This window comes from Aulostomus chinensis, chromosome 15, assembly GCF_037954235.1.
Source record: "Aulostomus chinensis isolate RoL2024-O1b breed Wild chromosome 15, RoL_Achi_v1.0, whole genome shotgun sequence".
In the NCBI taxonomy this organism is placed as follows: domain Eukaryota; kingdom Metazoa; phylum Chordata; class Actinopteri; order Syngnathiformes; family Aulostomidae; genus Aulostomus; species Aulostomus chinensis.
The window spans coordinates 779806-797500 of record NC_141334.1 but is presented as its reverse complement, the minus strand read 5'-3'; the positions used below and the strand labels follow the sequence as shown (position 1 = coordinate 797500).

At 50.0% G+C, this 17695-nt stretch overlaps 2 protein-coding genes and 1 pseudogene across 7 annotated transcripts in view; 2 read left to right on the top strand and 1 right to left on the bottom strand.

Moving 5' to 3' along the window:
- Positions 1 to 2400, bottom strand: part of LOC147248096 (F-BAR and double SH3 domains protein 2-like) — a 24279-nt gene extending 21879 nt beyond the window's left edge. For 2 of the 5 annotated variants that reach the window (XM_086226934.1, XM_086226935.1), the window contains exons 1-2: positions 1695 to 1906; positions 464 to 561 (exon numbers count right to left, since the gene is read on the bottom strand). In XM_086226934.1, coding sequence (XP_086083060.1) covers positions 464 to 561; positions 1695 to 1715 — 119 coding nt within the window. In that variant the 5' untranslated portion in view covers positions 1716 to 1906. Of the gene's footprint in view, positions 1 to 463; positions 562 to 710; positions 787 to 1065; positions 1601 to 1694; positions 1907 to 2376 lie in introns of those variants that run through there. The other 3 variants (XM_086226938.1, XM_086226936.1, XM_086226939.1) reach the window with 3 other exon arrangements.
- Positions 2401 to 6831: 4431 nt separating this feature from the next.
- foxred1 (FAD-dependent oxidoreductase domain containing 1) lies at positions 6832 to 11814 on the top strand. The gene is made up of 11 exons (XM_086226192.1): positions 6832 to 7128; positions 7255 to 7475; positions 8060 to 8170; positions 8500 to 8618; positions 8737 to 8831; positions 8907 to 9008; positions 9432 to 9508; positions 9807 to 9967; positions 10518 to 10647; positions 10731 to 10835; positions 11009 to 11814. The coding sequence occupies exons 1-11, from the start codon at positions 6972 to 6974 to the stop codon at positions 11261 to 11263; spliced, it is 1533 nt and encodes a 510-aa protein (XP_086082318.1). The 5' UTR covers positions 6832 to 6971; the 3' UTR covers positions 11264 to 11814.
- Positions 11815 to 12576: 762 nt separating this feature from the next.
- LOC147248094 (ATP-sensitive inward rectifier potassium channel 1 pseudogene) lies at positions 12577 to 17431 on the top strand (annotated as a pseudogene). Its single transcript, XR_015119453.1, has 2 exons — positions 12577 to 12943; positions 13848 to 17431. The product of XR_015119453.1 is annotated as an ATP-sensitive inward rectifier potassium channel 1 pseudogene (transcript).
- Positions 17432 to 17695: the final 264 nt, after the last annotated feature.

Below are 17695 nucleotides of genomic sequence, written 5' to 3'. Positions count from 1 at the left end.
GCCTGCAAACACAACCGCAACTTTGGGCTCTCAACCTTGGCCACGCCTCCACGTCAGGACGCAGTGTGGCCAGGGAGTCTGACTGGGCTGCTGATCGCAGGTCAGCCGGCGTGACTGTGAATCCTTTATTTTATCCTCTCCCAGTACCCCCCCCCCCCCAGTCGTCACATGATGCACGCAGAAGCCAAAAGAAACACTGAACCGGTCCTACCACCACTGCAGCCTTGAGTGGACCGGAGCCAGACGGGACCATCACTTCTACAGCCAACTATGCATCGAGCTCTGCAGCACCTGTGGGGGGGGATCCACCTCAGAAACAAGCAACCGTCCTCACACATTGGCGGGTCACGGCCCGGCGGGTCACGGCCCGGCGGGTCACGGCCCACCACACTGACTGCTCTCTTACTGACATAACTCCATGTTCAACAGCGCCCGCAGGTGCACGGCGGCGGCGGCGGCTCACCTCAGGTCCTCCAGGAGGTCACACTCAGTCTGGTGTTTGACGTGTAACCTGCTCATCTGCTCCGCGTGCGTGTGCTTCAGCTCCTGGGTGACCCGGACCTGAGGAGGAGGGGGGAGGCTTGTTAGGGGGGTGGAGGAACCGCCACACACACAGCAACAACACAACTGTCAGGAGTCCAACAAACAATCAATCAATAATCCAACAAGTCCTAATGATCGATAGTAATCATGGCGGGTGGCATCAGGACCAGGATGCTGGGATCAATACTGGTTCCTCCTCCTGGTGCTGAGCGTTTCGAGCCTGGGACCAGATCAGTGATCGATCACAGCGATCAGAGGCCAGCAAGTCACAACACCTCGGATCTTCTTCTCTGCTCCTGAGTGCTGACGTCACGTCAAAGCCCAGTTCAAACGTATCAACACAGTGAGAACCCTGAACTGATCCCCGCAGGTCCCGGCTCGGTCTCGCTGTCCTCTGATCAGCTCGGGACATCGGCAACCCCGCCGAGGTCCAAACTCAGACGCTGACAGAACTTGTGAGCAGCTACGAACTTCTGGTTCCTAATCGATATCCCAGCTGATATCCCGATAGACAATAATCACCAGCGGTGACGTCGTCCGGATGAACGCGCGTGTTCATCAGATGAGCTCTGGGTTCGGACGTGTCCGGGAGTTCTGGAGTCGAACCAGAGGGAAGCGAGGGAACCCGAGCTCCGCTCCCGGAGCCTCCTGGTCTCCAACTGAAACACGATCCCGCCCGGAACCCGCTCGCGTGCGGTTCTTCTCCACCTCGGTTTCGGGACCGAACCCCCCGGACCCGCCGCTTCCTGATCCTTCGGGCTTTGAACGCGCTCTCTGACGTTTCCCCCTCCTCTCCCCGCCGGCCCAGGGGACGGACCGCTGCGGGAACCCACTACGCGACCAGGTTTTGTCAGAGGTCCGGTCCTACAGGTCGGGTTCCGCTCGACGGTTCTTTGGTTCCGGTCCATCCGCTCGTTGAGTCTCCTGAAAACTGCGGCACATGGAGGTCTCAGTGCAGTGTCCGAACCAACTTTCCTCCCTCGCTGCCGTTCACGCAGCAGCAGGGACGAACTTGGACCGGAACCTGGTTTGTGGACTTTCTCTGCCGAGGAAAGCCCCGAATCTCCGGCCGGCAACAAAGCGCAGGCTGCAGCGGTCGGCGGAGGCGGCGGCGGGGCGCTAGCTGGGGGCTACCGCGGGGGGGGACTCACCTTTCTCGGTGGGGGCTGCATCCTTCTCCCTGGACATAAAACCGACGCCCGAGGTCAAAGTTTATCTGAGAAAGTTTGTTTCAAGCGGGGGGGTGGGGTGGGGGGTGTTCCGGCCCGGGTCGCTGCCACGACGAGGACGGTGAGTCCCGACTCGAGTCCCGCTGATGAAAACACTGTGGCCCCGGGGAACAGAAAACACCACCGTCAAGATCCCGGCAGCGGCCCTGGCCACTTCCGGCTGCGCTTTCAAGTTTAAAGCCTGAGCATAAAACTAGCGACTTCCGCGCGGGTTTTTTTCAAAATAAAAAGCTATGAGGACAAAAAAGCAATTAAATCTGAGTTTTTACAATATGATCTTCATTAATATGATACATAATCATTACATCTTTTTTAACATTTGCTATTGTATTGAAATAGTAATTATTGTCAATATCTCAGAGAGCCAGCGGTCATGATAATTATTAATGAAGATCATTACATTTATTAGGGATCAGAATTGGGATTCGTCTCAGTTCAAACGCTCGTTAAAAAACATTACAACAGCAACATTGAGAACAGGAACAGAAATCATAGACCTCCTGGGTCTGTGGTCTAAAAAGATACATAAACCACACAGCCACTACCATTTATACAGAAATTAGTCCAAAAAGTTGAGAATTACAGTTAAAAAGAACAGTTCGACCTCATCTGAGTTCCTGTGAGCTCTGGAGGGCCTCAGTGCCTGGACAGAGCTCAAGTGCTTGTTGTCTGGTGCTCCCCCTTCCAGCACAACAAGCACAGCAGCTGGAGAGGCCAGGAGGGAAGGTCGCAGCCACTGCCTTCTGACACGCTGCCTACAACTCTCTCTGACTGCCTCATCACGCTCGGTTGTGTTCCACGCCGTCACTGAAAAGGCGAGCAGGCCCTGGACGGCAGCTCCACAGCAGCTGAGCCCCCCTCCCTGGACACCCAAACTTCCTCAGTTGGTGCCGAGGGAAGCCTCTGGTGGGCCTTGCCAATAACATGGCAGGTGTTTACTTCCCACTGGAGGTCGTCACTTATGGTTGTGCCAAGAAATTTAAAACCACTCACTCTTTCTACCTGCTGGCTGTTGATGAACGGGGGGGGGGGGGTCCCACCACGCCACCGGAAGTCACATGTCATCTCTTTTGTTTTTGAGGCGTTCAAGAGCAGGTCATTTTCTCGACACCGGGCAACAAGACTCCCACCTTCAGCTCTGTAGGCTGATTCATCATCATCTGATCAGGCCTGTCCTGTTGTGTCGTCTGCATGTTTAAAAAATTGAAGGAAGTCGGAGTGGGAACACAATCATTGGTGTATAGAAGGAAAAGCGAAGGTGAAGCGGCCTGAGGGCCAGTGTCCAGGGTCAGACCTGACTGCAGGTCACCGGTTTAAACCACCTGTTCTCTGTCTGATGAGAGGTCTAAAATCAGGTGGAACGAAGACTCATCCATCCCTGGCGATCTACGTTTTTTTAAAATAATTTCAAAGGCACGATGGGATAAAAAGCTGAACAGGATTCTAACATAGGAGGCAGAGGTGTCCAGGGGCTGCAGGCTGGTGCAGACCCAGCAGCTGCATCTACAGACCTGCTGGGCTGGGAAGCAAACTGATGGACCTCAGGTTCTACAAAACCTGACAGCTGATCGCTGACACCTTTAGAACCCCTCCATTGTGCTCCACTCAGGACCGCTGCGCCGTACCGCCATGAAGTACTAGCCTGTACTTGGACTGTGCACTGTTCATCTTTTACCCATCCATCCTTCCATCATCCATCCATCCTTCCATCATCCTTCCATCATCCTTCCATCATCCTTCCATCATCCTTCCATCATCCTTCCATCATCCAGCCATCATCCTTCCATCATCCAGCCATCATCCTTCCATCATCCTTCCATCATCCTTCCATCATCCTTCCATCATCCTTCCATCATCCTTCCATCATCCAGCCATCATCCTTCCATCATCCAGCCATCATTCATCCATCCTTCCATCATCCAGCCATCATCCTTCCATCATCCAGCCATCATTCATCCATCCTTCCATCATCCAGCCATCATCCAGCCATCATCCAGCCATCATTCATCCATCATCCATCCATCCGTCCATCCATCCATCCATCCATCATCCATCCATCCATCCATCCATCCCTCCATCCATCATCCCTCCATGTTCCCCCTCTCCTCCTGTTGAGGGTGGTGGGGGTGGAGCCTATCCCAGCAGCCTTCCCCCTGGACAGGTCACCAGTCCATGGCAGGGCCAACACATAGAGACAGACAACCATTGGCTCTCCCAGCCACGCCTACGGTCAATTTAGAGTCTGGATTAACCTGGTCCCTCTTGATGTCTTTGGACTGTGGAGGAAGCTGGAGTACCAGAGAGAACCCAGCAGGAACAGGGAGAACATGGAGACTCACCCAGAAAGACCCCGTGCTGCAGCCGGGGCTCCACCCACAACCTTCTTGCTGGGGGCCACAGGGAGGACCACTGCTCCACCGGGCCGCCGTCCATTATTTATCTTTTCATACAAAAGTTTTGATATGTCTATTATTCTATTTTTGTCCAAATTGTCTCTGTCGGTGTTCCTGCTGTGCTCTGATCATTGCACCAACATCTAAAGGACATACAAAGTCTGTCCAAGTCCATTCGTTATAGGAGAAGTTTCTAAAAGTCACAGTAACAACGAGCTTCACAGGGGAGAATCAGCGAAAACTGCGTCACACGAGGTTATTGTTATTCAGAGGGATGGGAAAAAAATAGAGCCTCAAAAACACAAAAAACATACAGTCTAAAGCTATGGAGTTGTATTAGTACATACGCAGTATGAACATGAGGAAATATTCAATCCCGAGGACCTGGACCTGAGGAGCTCCAGATGTGGTGGTGGTTGACAGGCCAATTCAAAGGTCTCAAATGTAGTCAGTAACCAGGCGGCTGAAATATGTGGTGCTGTCGAACCGCGCTGGGCGAGGGGCTGCCGCTGCTTCATCAACACGTTTATGTGAAATAGTGATGATAAAATACAAGAAACACTGCCCAGTAGGTTATAAACCAGAACAACTCAACAACACGCTACCTTGAACAAATCAACAGGTGACGACAAACACGACGTGAACGTGAATCCCAGTTGTGTTGGGACATTATTTGTTGTTGAGGAGATCGTAATCATCAGTGAAAATGGACGGATACCATGTACTTGTACTTGTACTTGTACTGCTTGTTGGGGCGCTTTCCCTCCTCTGGCTACTCAAAATAGTCTTTGCTTGACTTCCGCCCTCTAGTGGTCTGCTCTGCTCGTCTCAGCCCTTCTTCTGCCACTCTCTCCTGTGTTGTGGACATTAAAAGTGTTCCTAGAGTTGCAACATAACCTTGAGTTTCTGTCAGACTTTCAAACCCTCAGGAGTTGGTTTCCCTCCTGTTGCCTTTTATTTTTTCAGACATTTTTTTTACACAAGTGTTGACATTTGGTTTTCACACACTCTTCAAGGTATGCCTTCCTCTTGTTCAGCACAACTCCCCCCCCAGCCTGCCAGTCATTATGTCAGTATCCTGGTTTGCGTTTCCAGTTCGCAGATTGACGAGGGTTCCTGAACGCAGCAGTGGAACTACCTGGTCATACAGCAGCGACGTTTGAGTGACAGGCCAACGATACTCCGCGACAAGTCTGAGTCCTGCATTCATAATCATTCATTATTTACACCCAAATATCATCTGCTGAAAGGAACTGAGCCCCTTTTTTCTGCCCACCCTCACTTTCAGAAAAAGAGAAGTTATTTAAGATGAAGGAGATGAAGTCAGTGATGGTTTAGTCCAGGCTGGACGGTCGCCAGTCGCGTGATCGTGAGGAGTTTGACACTGAGGGGGACAAAGGACACTGAAGTTTTAATTTAATTTTTCAACTAAACAAATGCATCCTCAAAGAAATCTGTTGCACAAATGGACAATCAAGACGTAGAAGGACAAAAAGTGATGCCTGAAATGAACTTTGCCGAAAAAAATCGACCACAAACCAACTAGCAAGTGCATTGGATTCATTTCACCAAATCTGAGTTGAGTAACAGAAGAACGACAGAATAATGACAAGAACAACCAGAGACCTCCTAACACACACACACACACACACACACACACACCAGTCTCAGGATATGAATTCACACTTTAATTCGTCAGAAAATCGTTCATAGACGCGAAGACCAACTATTAGAAATGTTTCATTTTTATTTCGCAACACATTTGGAGGGAGGAACCCCTTCTCTCCTCTGATTGGTCCACTTTTGACACGTGGTTGCATAGCCGTTGACATTATTATGTCTATGGACATTTGAACCAGTGTCAAAGAAACGGAAATGTGACCGCGATTCCGTGAGAGGCTTTCAAAGTAAAATAATGTTCAACAAAGCATCATTTTTTTTGTTAATATCTTACCTTATGTACTGCTCTATTTCGTGTCTTAATTTTCTAATTCTAATGTATTTCTGAGATTTAAACAGAAAAAAATACTCACCAAAGAGTAAAATATATGAATTAACCTGAGGTTTTCAGGTTTCAGACTCCTGTCTCATTCTATCAACAGTGTATATTCAATGACAAAAATCCACGTTAAAATACAGACAAAGGCTGTTAGCTTGAGCATGAACAGCAGGGAGAAGAACTGCTGGTTTTAATCAGGCTGTGATGAGTCCTGCTGTCATGGAATAAAGGAAACCGATGCATTGTGAGGTCCCAGCACTGAAACCCACTGTTTAAAAGTGGTAGTACTGCATTGGAAAAGATGGAGAAGACAAGTTTATACGTTTGAGAATGAGCTTTTTCTATTTGCATCCCTTTTTCCTTTCAGTCCCATGGATTCCAATCACAATCTCAAACGTATAATATTTTCAATTTCTGCTGAAGTTAGATAAAAAAGTTTATTCAAACATATTTGAAAGGCACAACTTCACAGTTTAGACACAGGTTTTTCCTTCCTTCCGGGAGAGAAATGTAATCAACTGTGTCTGACGAGATCTTTGTAAAATATCAACTCGATCACAAATCCTGCTTCAACAGAATCAGGATCGTTAGCGACAGCGTGGGCGATGATATCGTGCTTTTGTTTTGAAGAGTACCACCTTACTTCCGGTGTTTCTGTGGGTTTTAGCCCAGCTTCGGTGGACCTGTGGGTGGACACAGCTGTCCTCTCAACCCGGAGCCTGTAAAGTGAAGATATGCAGTTCTGGTTGTCGCTGCTAGCTGCGAGCCCGGTTAGCTGTTAGCTTGCTAGTTAGCTAGCGCGCTACCATGCTAGCATGGCGCCGAGTGCAGGCGGAGGTGCGGGCGGCTGTGGGGCTCCTGACCTCCGGGCGGGGGACGCGGGACAGCACATGGCCATGCGGACGTGTGACCCCCCGTCAGAGCCTGAGGACCGGGACGCCTCTCCGGAACGACTTCTTCAAAGGTATTGGAGACGTGTACACACAAGCGGAACTTGAGCTCTCGAGATGCTGAAACACCATAAATCTGACCATTTTTTTTCCAATTAACTCTTATTTTGAAAATGCCGTGTCTCTGCTCTCCCCCGCAGACCTGGAGGCTCAGCTGGCCGCCATGAGGAAGAAGGCGGCGGACGCTCTTCCCGGCAGCGACTGGAGTCCCCTGGAGATCAACCCGAACCTGCCTCCGGAGAGGGCCGACATCGTGATCGTCGGAGGCGGCGTGGTGGGCTGGTCCGTCGCCTACTGGCTGAAGCAGAAGGAGCGGGTTCGTGGAGGACTGAGGGTGGTGGTGGTGGAGAAGGACACCTCCGTGAGTGGCTCAGGACTGATCGCTCTTCACGCATCTTTCTCTGTCATTCCTGGGATGAAATTGATTGCTTTATGATAGAAATGGACCGCACAAAAGTCGCTCTCATCTGTCATGACACAGCCTTTAGTTTACTTGGAATATTTATACTAAAGCAGTACTCAAATTATGTTCTCTCTAACTGAGTGTAAGTACTTTCTCCTCTTTTTGAGTTCATTTTCTTTTCTCTAAATCACTGGACCCTTGGATGGTCAGAGGTGTCCGGCACCTCAGCCGCGGGCCGTATGGGTCCCATTCTCCTTCATGAAATCTCTTCAGATTTGGCACAAACGTGCACAAAGAATCAAGGACATGTTTAGGGGGTCAAAGGTCACTGGCAGGCCACTGCCACTGCAGAAGCATGCCAGCACAATACAGACTGTGTGGTATCAGGGCAGAGACAAACTCAGAGCTGAAGCGCCCAACGGAGCGTCTGAGTCCTGGTGTATTCATGCTGTACACAGAGGAACGTGTTTAGATGTGAGTGATGATGAACTGCGGCCGCCACCCACTCACTCTGCCCTCCCTCCTGTGGTTGCACCCTGCAGTACTCCCAGGCCTCCACCGTGCTGTCGGCCGGGGGGATCCGACAGCAGTTCTCCCTGCCTGAGAACATCTTCCTCTCGCTGGCGTCTGCTCACTTCCTGAGGAACATCAATGTAAGTCCTGCTGTGTTGTTGCCTCTCTGCAGCTCGCTGGCAATAAGTAACAAGCCTCTGAATCATTCGGTGTGCCGGTGGCGTGAGCGGCTGGCGCTCCAGCTGAGGCGGTCAACGTCCACGACTTGAAGAAGACATACTTTAACTCATTCAAGAGAAATGATCACAGAATCAGAAATACTTGGAAATTCTTGTTTTTGAGTTAAGATAAGCAGTAAAATAGAAGTAGTGAGAAAATATCCGTCCTTCCTGCTGAAGCGTAGTCGATAGACGGAGCCTGAAGCTGCTCTGAGGCGGAGGAGGTCAGTGAGGGCTGTTTGTCCTGGCAGGAACACCTGAGCGTGCTGAATGAAGAGATGGTGGACCTGCAGTTCAACCAGTCAGGTTACCTCTTCCTGGCCAGTGAGGAGGTGGCGCACATCATGGAGGAGAACTACAAGACCCAGAGGTGTCGGCCATCTTTGTTTCTGTAGAACTGATTGAATGATTAAATGTCTAGAAGAGAACCTTTTCCTTTTGAAACGGTTTTGTCTAGTCAACCTGATTTCTGGTCATGTGACTTTCAGGGACGCCGGCGCAAAAGTTTCTCTCCTCTCTGCTACACAGCTGAAGGAGAAGTTCCCCTGGATAAACACGGATGGGGTGGCGCTGGCGTCCCACGGTGAGCGCGTGTGTATTTCTACGCTCGTCGATCATTGTGTGACAGGGTTACAGTTTCTCTCTCGTCATCCTCCAGGGTTGGAGAACGAGGGCTGGTTTGACCCCTGGATGCTGCTGAATGCCTTCAGAAGGAAGGCCATCTCCCTGGGAGTGGTTCAGTGCTGTGGAGAGGTCACAGGTGAGCTACAAGATCCCCAGAGATTTGAGTGAGGTGGATCTTTTTAATTGTGGTAAACATCGCTTCTCTCTTGAACGCCTCCCACGTTCCTCCTCTTCAGGAGCTGACAGACACACCACAATACATCACCCATCAACTTATGCACCACACAACCACTGCTCGGACGAACACCAGCGCCAAGACAACAGAAATATGCAACTAGATATTGTTTTTCCTGGTCTGAAGTCATTTTAATGCAGTTTAAAACAAGTGTCTCTCTCTCTCTCTCTGTCTCTCTCTCTGTCTCTCTCTCTTTGTCTCTCTCTCTGTCTCTGTCTCGCTCACTCACACACACACACACACACACACACACCTGCTCTCTGAGGCCTCATGGCAGTTACTGATCTTCCTTTCCCTGCCTGGCTCCTGTTTCCTCTCTCTCAGGCTTTAGAAGTGACATCAAAATGATGGCAACTCTGGATGACAAGACTGTGAATGTCAGAAGGATAAAGTTTGTCGAGGTAAGTGGCGCCGTGGCGGTCTGTCCAGCGCGTGAAACATGGTCACGCTCTTTTGACTCGACCTTCAGACCTTTTTTATTTACATTCTGTGGAAGGAAAACATCCTGAAAGCATAAAATTCGACTGAATCAGGCCCTTGACTGCTGCTGATGTTCATGAAGGTCAACGTGCTTCTTCTTCCTCTTGAAAATGAAACTCTTCTTGTCGGCAACAAACGTGGAGGGAAACCAGAGTTGAATGATGAATGTGCTGTGAGAGGCTGAAGGTCTGACCGGGGGTCACCGTGTGTGTGGAGCAGGTGCAGATGCCCAACAGCCTGGAGTACCAGCCGGTGGAATGTGCCATGGTGGTCAACGCTGCAGGAGCCTTTTCTGGCAAACTGGCTCAGATGCTGGGAATGGGTTTTGGTCCCAAAAACACACTGGCTGGAATTTCGCTGCCTGTTGAGCCCCGGAAAAGGTAAGCGGTTGACTTCATTGGCACATTTTAGCTTTAGAAACCAAAACAAACGCTGTCAAGATGTCTGATGGTTGAGCCGGAATGTGGAGGAATCAGAAAAGTTACATTTGTCTACAACATCCACTGCCGTGTATTAAAGGTCCAGCTGTCAGCTCAAGTCAGTACTTCACCCTACAAGTGTATTTATCCTTTCAAGTACTCCCTCATGGAGCTCCTGCTGTACTACTGGGAAGATCCAGCCACGCATATTTAGCTTGAAGCTAATGGAGCCTGGCGGCTAGCAGCAGCTAAACTGTCCAGAAACGTCCCTTCACCAACTCCCCAGGTCGTCTGCTGTAATCCAGGCCTCCTTGATCCAGACAGAGGATCAGGGATCCACTGACACTTAGACCAGGGATCAGAACGAACTAGAACGTGTTTGGCGTGGACGATGACCTTGAGAGTTTGTAACCGTTTTGCTGTTGGCAGGCAAGAGTACAGTGAGTGTAGAGTGTGAAGCTGAGAGCTGAGGGTGTCCCGTGGGGCTGATGTCCCCCTGAATGTCTCCCAGGTACGTGTATGTCCTCCACTGCCCTGAAGGTCCTGGCCTGGACACCCCCTTCCTGATCGATTACTCTGGAATTTACTTCAGGAGAGAGGGCCTGGGAGGGAACTACATCGCTGGAATGTCCCCAGAGGAGGTTTGTTGGCATCGGCTTTGGTCACTCGGAGGGAACGGTGCTGACCAGGAGGTCTAAGTGCTGCTGGGTGTGTGTGTCCTCAGGCAGAGGAGCCCGACACCACCAATCTCGATGTGGACCACCAGTTCTTTGAGGATAAAATCTGGCCCCGCTTGGCCCATCGTGTTCCTGCTTTTGAGAACCTCAAGGTAAGTCAGCAGTGTTTTCGTGTGTTCATCGTCGCAACATTGACCTTGACACTCAGCATCTCACCTGCTGGATGGATGAGCAGGAGCACCCCAACCAACGATGCCCAAGGATGTGGACCTGTTGACCTGTGAGTCTGTGTTCTCAAGCCCTTACCTGCTGTTCCTGTCCTCAGGTGACCAGTTCGTGGGCAGGTTTCTATGACTACAACACTTTTGACCAGAATGGCATCATCGGCAGACATCCGATGATCGAAAACATGTACTTCGCCACGGGCTTCAGCGGCCACGGCCTGCAGCACTCCCCCGCCATTGGCCGCGCTGTGGCTGAGCTGATCATCGATTCAGGCTTTAGGACCCTGGACTTGAGCGGCCTTGGCTTCAGACGCATCTTGGCCCAGGAACCCATGCTGGAGAGGAACATCGTGTAGAGGAGCTGGAGCCCCTGGAGGGACAGCTGTCAGTCAGTGTCAGTCACCAGTTCACCCAACAGGCTGACTTAGTCGTTGCTCCGCCCCCTCCTGGCAGTCCCTATAGGGACAGTGCGGTTCCACCTGGAGGATGTAGTGAGAGGGGCTCACATGACGCCCCCTTTTCTCCTGGAGGACGAGTGGGACGACCGCTCTAGAGCATCTCCACTGTACAACTACCAACCAGCTGCAGATCGGTGATATTTTCCAGAGCCGGCGGCGTTGCAGGGCTCAGCTGCTACTTCAGTCTCTACTTCCCAAAGCACCAACAGTGACGTAAACTCAACTTGGTCTCAACTTTAACTTCAGGAAGGGACAGAGTGCTGAAAGTCTTTTTAGATGATTTGAAAAAACAGCAATAATTGATCGTTGTAATCAGTATATTGAATGTGACAGTGCCCTCACTTCTTTGTCTCAGATGTTTGTGTAACCTGTTGGTTTGTTCTCTCTAGCAAGCAAACGCCCCTCCAGTCCCATAAGACTTGATGATGTCATTAAACAGTGTCATGCAACAGCTCAGTAAAGCGATGCGTATGTTGTGATTTATTGGCTGATGAAGCGAGACTCCACTCTGAAATATCAGTCTGGATGAACGTGGATTGATGAGTATTGACTCAATGACTATTTCAGTAGTCTTGGTTCTTTCCAGATCTCAATCTCCTCATGCGTCCGAACTGTAAGAACGAGATGTGTGGTGGTGGTGAGTCACTTGAGGCAAGAGTTCATCATCAGGTGATGAGGGGACATCATCTCAAGCTCGCTCGGAGAGGATGGTTCACTTGATATCCACAGAAAGGAAAACAGTCATCAGAGATACCAGCTGTCCACCTCTGACGTGGCAGAGCCACCGGAGTCACACCGGCGGTCCCAGGACCAGGGACTCGCAACCTGCCTACAGGCTTTACTTCCTGTCTGAAAGACTAAAGTGAGGGTTGACGATTCCCATGAGTATAAGAACAAATACTGTATGTGGAGAAGAACATCGCATGAGCGTCTCTGATTCTCACTTGTGTTACCATGTCGTGACCTGGCCGCCGCTGGGGGGCATCTTATCCATCCAAGACGTCCCTCACCAAACACCCACAGATATGAATGCAGTGGCCAGAGACACTTTGTCCCTGCAGCTCTCCATTTTGATGCAAATGTGAGGCAGCCACAGGTCTGGAGAGGGGGAGGGGGAAGTGCATTTGAGGGATTTCTTTGTGAGGCCCGACACAAATCCCAAATGTTCTCAGGGTTGAAAACAAAAACAGCATGGGTGCTGCATCGGCCATGTTTGGCCCCCCTTCAATAGATGGACCCTCTGCACACAATAGTACCCAGGACTTCCTTCCAGAAGGTTCCACTCCTCAGACTGTTCACTGAGCTGCAGCCACCATGAGCCGTTCTGCAAGTTACTGCTTTGGTGGGGTGATGATGAAGGGGGACGCGCTGTCAATCACAGGGACCCTCTGGTAGCCCTGCGTCTGGCTCCGCTGTCTGGATGAAGCCAGTGTACATGGTGGCATGTGGCTGGGATTAGGACATTTCACTGTGGATTAAAATCTTTCCAACGCTCCTGTGGCCACTCACTAAAAGAAAGAAGTCTGAAGTCCCAGCAGAGACCCAGTGAGCTCTCTGGACCCTCATCTCACTCAGCAGGTATGCAGAAACTCCACTTTTCTCTCCTACAGCCAACAGAACTGAGCATGAAGCAGTTTGGGTTCCATGATGTGCTGAAAAGAGTCTGATATCTTCTAATAACAGCATTTGTTCAAAGGATATGAATTAACTGTACGTTCTTTTCACTGTGAGATTAAATTGTGCTGCCGTTCTGTAGTTTCTCACTGTCAACAGTCGTGGTGTTGACCAGTTAGATGAACCAAACGCGGAGGAAGATGAACAACAGCAGGTTTGTCCAGCATCTCAGATACTGGAGGTCTTTCTGAAGGACTGGCCGTCTGTGACGAGCTGTGGCATCATGACATCGTGCACAGCTAAGCAGACAAGACGTTCGTCAGGTTTCCACATTCATTACAGAAAAAGTGTTCATCCACAGAAAAAAATAATCAAGTTGCTTATCAGGCTTGAGTCTGATTAGAGGCTGTTACGTAAGTGAACCGCGCGGCGAGCCCGGCACAGCACAAACAGGTAAACAGACTTGAATGAACGATGTGCAGTTGATGAAGAAAGGTCGACGTCAACGAGAGGACATTTAGAGAGTGCTTACCTCCCAGGGCAGCAGGGGGGTCCTGAACGCCCTCCACGTCCACAGACGACACTGTACTTGACTGCACTGGTAGTTTTGGGGTCTCTACTCATGCGGAGTGACCTGGGTCTGGGTCAGGGCCAGCCAGAGGATCAGAAGCTGCAGGTCTTTGCAGAATATGCCAGGAAAACACAGGATTATTTCAATGGAGGATTTTGGCAGGATACCAGAGATTTTTTGCCGTACCCCCTGATGGAGCTACCACTCCCCAGTTTGGGAACCATGGGTCTAGGGGGTCATTTCTCCCTCACACCTGTCCTAATGTTGTGGTACCGTTCTTCTCTCTGCTCCTTGTAGCTCCAGGATGTTCCAGCTGCTCCAGGGTCACATCCAGCCTGCTGGTCACCAACACCACAAAACCCGCCTTGTCACCAAAGACGGGCATTGTAACATCGAGTTCGGCAACATAGAGTCAAGCAACCACTTCGCGTACCTGGTGGATGTCTGGACCACCTTTGTGGAGATCCGCTGGCGCTTTGTTCTCCTTCTGTTTGTTGCTTCCTTCACTGGGAGCTGGTTCATTTTCAGCCTGCTGTGGTACTGGATCGCAAAGAGCAACGGGGATCTACCGGGACAGAACCGTACAGATGGACATGTCCAGTGTATAGACAATGTTAACGGCCTGACCACGGCATTCCTCTACTCCTTGGAGACCCAGACTACGATTGGATATGGTGGCAGAGCACTAACTGGCCACTGTGTTGGCACGGTGGCGCTAATTATCGTGCAGTCCCTCATCGGCGTCTTCATCAACTGCTTCATGTGTGGGGTCATCTTGGCCAAAATCTCCTTACCCAAGAGACGGGCAAAGAGCGTCACCTTCAGTGACATGGCGGTCATCTGCTTGAAGAAAGGCAACCTATGTCTCCTGATCCGAGTGGCCAACCTTCGGAAGACGCTACTAATTGGTAGCCAGATCTACGGCAAGCTGCTGAGGACAACAACCACACCCGATGGGGAGACCATCATCCTGGACCAGGTGGACATTGACTTCAGGGTTGACGCTGGAAAGGATAATCTGTTTTTCGTTTGTCCTCTGACCCTCTACCATGTCATTAACACATCGAGTCCGTTCTATGAGCTGACAGCTGACACTCTTCCTCAGCAGGACTTTGAGCTGGTGGTCTTCCTGGACGGGACAGCCGAGTCCACCAGCTCCTCATGTCAAGTCAGAACTTCCTACATCCCTCAAGAGATCCAGTGGGGTCACAACTTCCTGCCCATCATCTCCCGCACCAAAACGGGAAAATACTGTGTGGATTTCTCCAACTTTTCCAAAAGTGTGCGGGTCACCACACCCCACTGTGCCCACTGCTTCAAAACCGATGAGGACCAGAGGAACCACAACAAACATAACCAACAAAATCACAAAAAGCAGGTGAAGCTGGGGATCGACAACTTGGGCTTTCAGGTGATTGACATTCAAGACACCATGGACATCACAAAAATGTGATGTCCATGGTGTCTTGAATGTCACGAAAATGTGAGCAAGTGCGAGGGCGACCTGCTGTAAAGCTGAGTGTAGTTAACCAGGATGTGGGATGTGATGGGTGAAGGTCTTCACTGATGCCCCGGCCAAAAAACCCCAAACTACTACAATCTGCCAACATTTGGCTCTTGCCTGCAATACGTTGGCTGGATTCATCGGCATTGAGACCCAGGTCAAATGGCGTGCAGGTCTCCGACCCTGATCGGCATCGAACCTGTGCGAACGCAATGATCCATGTCTCTAGAAGGAGAGAGGAAGCGCCACCTCCACCGCTCGTAGGTGGTGAAGACCATATGCATCGTGATGTATTCTGATTCTCTACATAATTTGGCAAAGTTTCAGAATAAAGTTGGAACTCAGCTTCCTGTGTTCCACCTGGGGACTCGAATAACAGGTCCTCCTCATTATATTGAAACTCAGTGGAAAATTACTCAGAGTTTCTATTCCAAGAAGAACAATTTTGGAAAAGTTGCATCGTGTAGCTGCCGCAACGTGCGAGGGTCCTGCTGTGATTTGATCACGGCATCGTGGGGATGATATTGATTCTAAGGACTGGAATGTTGACACTGTACCACAGAGACAGGAGTTCTGAGATTGCAGCGCTAACATCGTTGTGTTGTGTTGTGAGCCAGAAGAACAGCCTGGGTTTGAAACCTGCCTGTAGGACAGTCTGGTTGTGGTAAACCAGGGACCTCGCCGAGGGAACGGCTGAAGGACGGAGGGAGAGACTGAGAAGTCCATAAAATGAAAGGGTAAAAGAGTGGATGGCGCAGTGGGGGAAGATTAAGGCCTGAGCCTGTTCTAATGAAGAACTGGGCTGCAGGAGGTAGCAATGTAGGCCCTGCCTGTTCCTCCTAACTCCTACCAAAGTTCTAACTCGGCCGTGCTTCTGATCAGAAATGTTCACTCGTGGAAAGGAAAACATCCTCAGGCTTCTGCTCACAATAAATGGACTGTTGCTGCTTCTCCTTCGTCTGTTGGTACTTTGCATTCGGGGCCCTCCTCACCTGGCACCCTGAAATGCCTTCCCTCAGTCCCTCAGGACCAGGCAGGTGTTCCGCGCCCTGGTAGGTTTGTAGGCAGGTACGTTTCCAGGAGTCTGAGTTAGACTCTCGCCAGCACCACCTAGTGGACTGGAGGACTGCAACACAAACGCAACATGCAAACAAGGCAGTATTTGAGCAAAATACCACTCGCTCTCCAATATGTATATTTTTAAAGGTATGCTCCACTCAGTTACTACTTAATATCTTAGTACCTATAGTTTATCACAGGCTTAGTTAGAAGTACCTGTATAGTTTTAGATGTATTCCTCCCAAAACGAGTGTCTGATCTGTAGCTATAAAGGTTTATTTGGGACTCATAACAACTTACTGTCATTGGACGATGGACAGGTTCTACAGTTTGTCCTGGTACCAGCGGTTTTAAGGGTTACTTTTCTCCGTTGAACTGGGCTCCCTGCTGTGATAAATGTGTTTTACACACCAAACTGCTACTTTCTGTCTAAGTACTTCATTTTTAAAGTTTATTCCACCTAAACATCATTTCCTGCAAAGAGATTCAAGTTGGACACTGGTTGTGAAATCAGTATAACTGGGAGTTACTACATGATCGTGGTACTTCTGACCCTGGATCCTCGTGTGAGCAGGACTGCGGGCCTCAAACTGCTGCCTTCATAGACCTCCCTCCCACAAAGGCAGAATGGTTCGAGCTGACCTGCAAACAGGTGCCGATGCGTTGCCTCAGAGGCTTTATTCAGACTGAGGTTTCCAGCATTACAGGAGTACAACCAGCAGAAGTCTTAGCAGTAATGGTACCACAAAATCCCTTTTATCCTCGCGTGTCACTTCCTCTAACGGCAGTGGAGACCAACTGTAAAGCAGCAGTGACGGCTGGCCACTAGAGGGCATCAGAGCACTGCTAGGCTCTGGCTGATTAGCATACAAATATTATGCACAATTAAATCTGTTTTCTGCCAACTGACCCAGTTCTGCCTCTTTCCTGGATATGGCAGAGGTTCAGCCTGCAAAGTTCTGCTGTTCCGTCTTCCCCTGCAGTTGAAAGACGGCAGCAACAAATGTCCTGATCCACTCGACAGCCTCATGTTGTGTCTCTGCGTGTGCTGTGGCAGGGAATCATTCATTTAAGAGCAGCTCCAACATTCCTGGCTGTGAGGCACTGAGATGTCTGAGGCGTCTTTCATCCCGGTCGGATTTACAGACGCAACTTAACTGGGTTTCATATGCATAACAATGAAGAGAAGTGCTGAGAGGGTTTGGCACGCTGAGTCTGAAGCAGCTGGAAAGATGTAAAGAAGCAGGCAGAGATGAGAAGGCTGATGGAGGAGCAGCATCGTTTTAATCTGACAGAGCCACCAGCGGCTTCACTCCCCCATCACCCAAACACATCTGTCTGAGCTGATCATGCAGCTGATCTAAATGCCACTGCTCATGTGCCTAAATAAATGAAATTACAGGAAATAAATGTGTAAGGTTGCTTCTTATTTCCCAACGGCGCCGGTTTTTTCCCTTCTGATCAAATTCACTTGCACGTCTTCATGTGAATCGTGTTCCTGAGCCGCAGCTCGGCAGAGTGAACTCAAATATTTCAGGACAAAAAGTCCTAAATGTTGGATTAAAGATGTTATGCAACAGTC

Coding starts and splice junctions, on each gene's coding strand:
- foxred1 (XM_086226192.1), top strand. CDS start 6,972: ATGCTAGCATGGCGCCGAGTGCAGGCGGAGGTGCGGGCGGCTGTGGGG. Junction 7,129..7,254: donor CCGGAACGACTTCTTCAAAG/GTATTGGAGACG, acceptor TCTCCCCCGCAG/ACCTGGAGGCTCAGCTGGCC. Junction 8,619..8,736: donor GAGAACTACAAGACCCAGAG/GTGTCGGCCATC, acceptor TGTGACTTTCAG/GGACGCCGGCGCAAAAGTTT.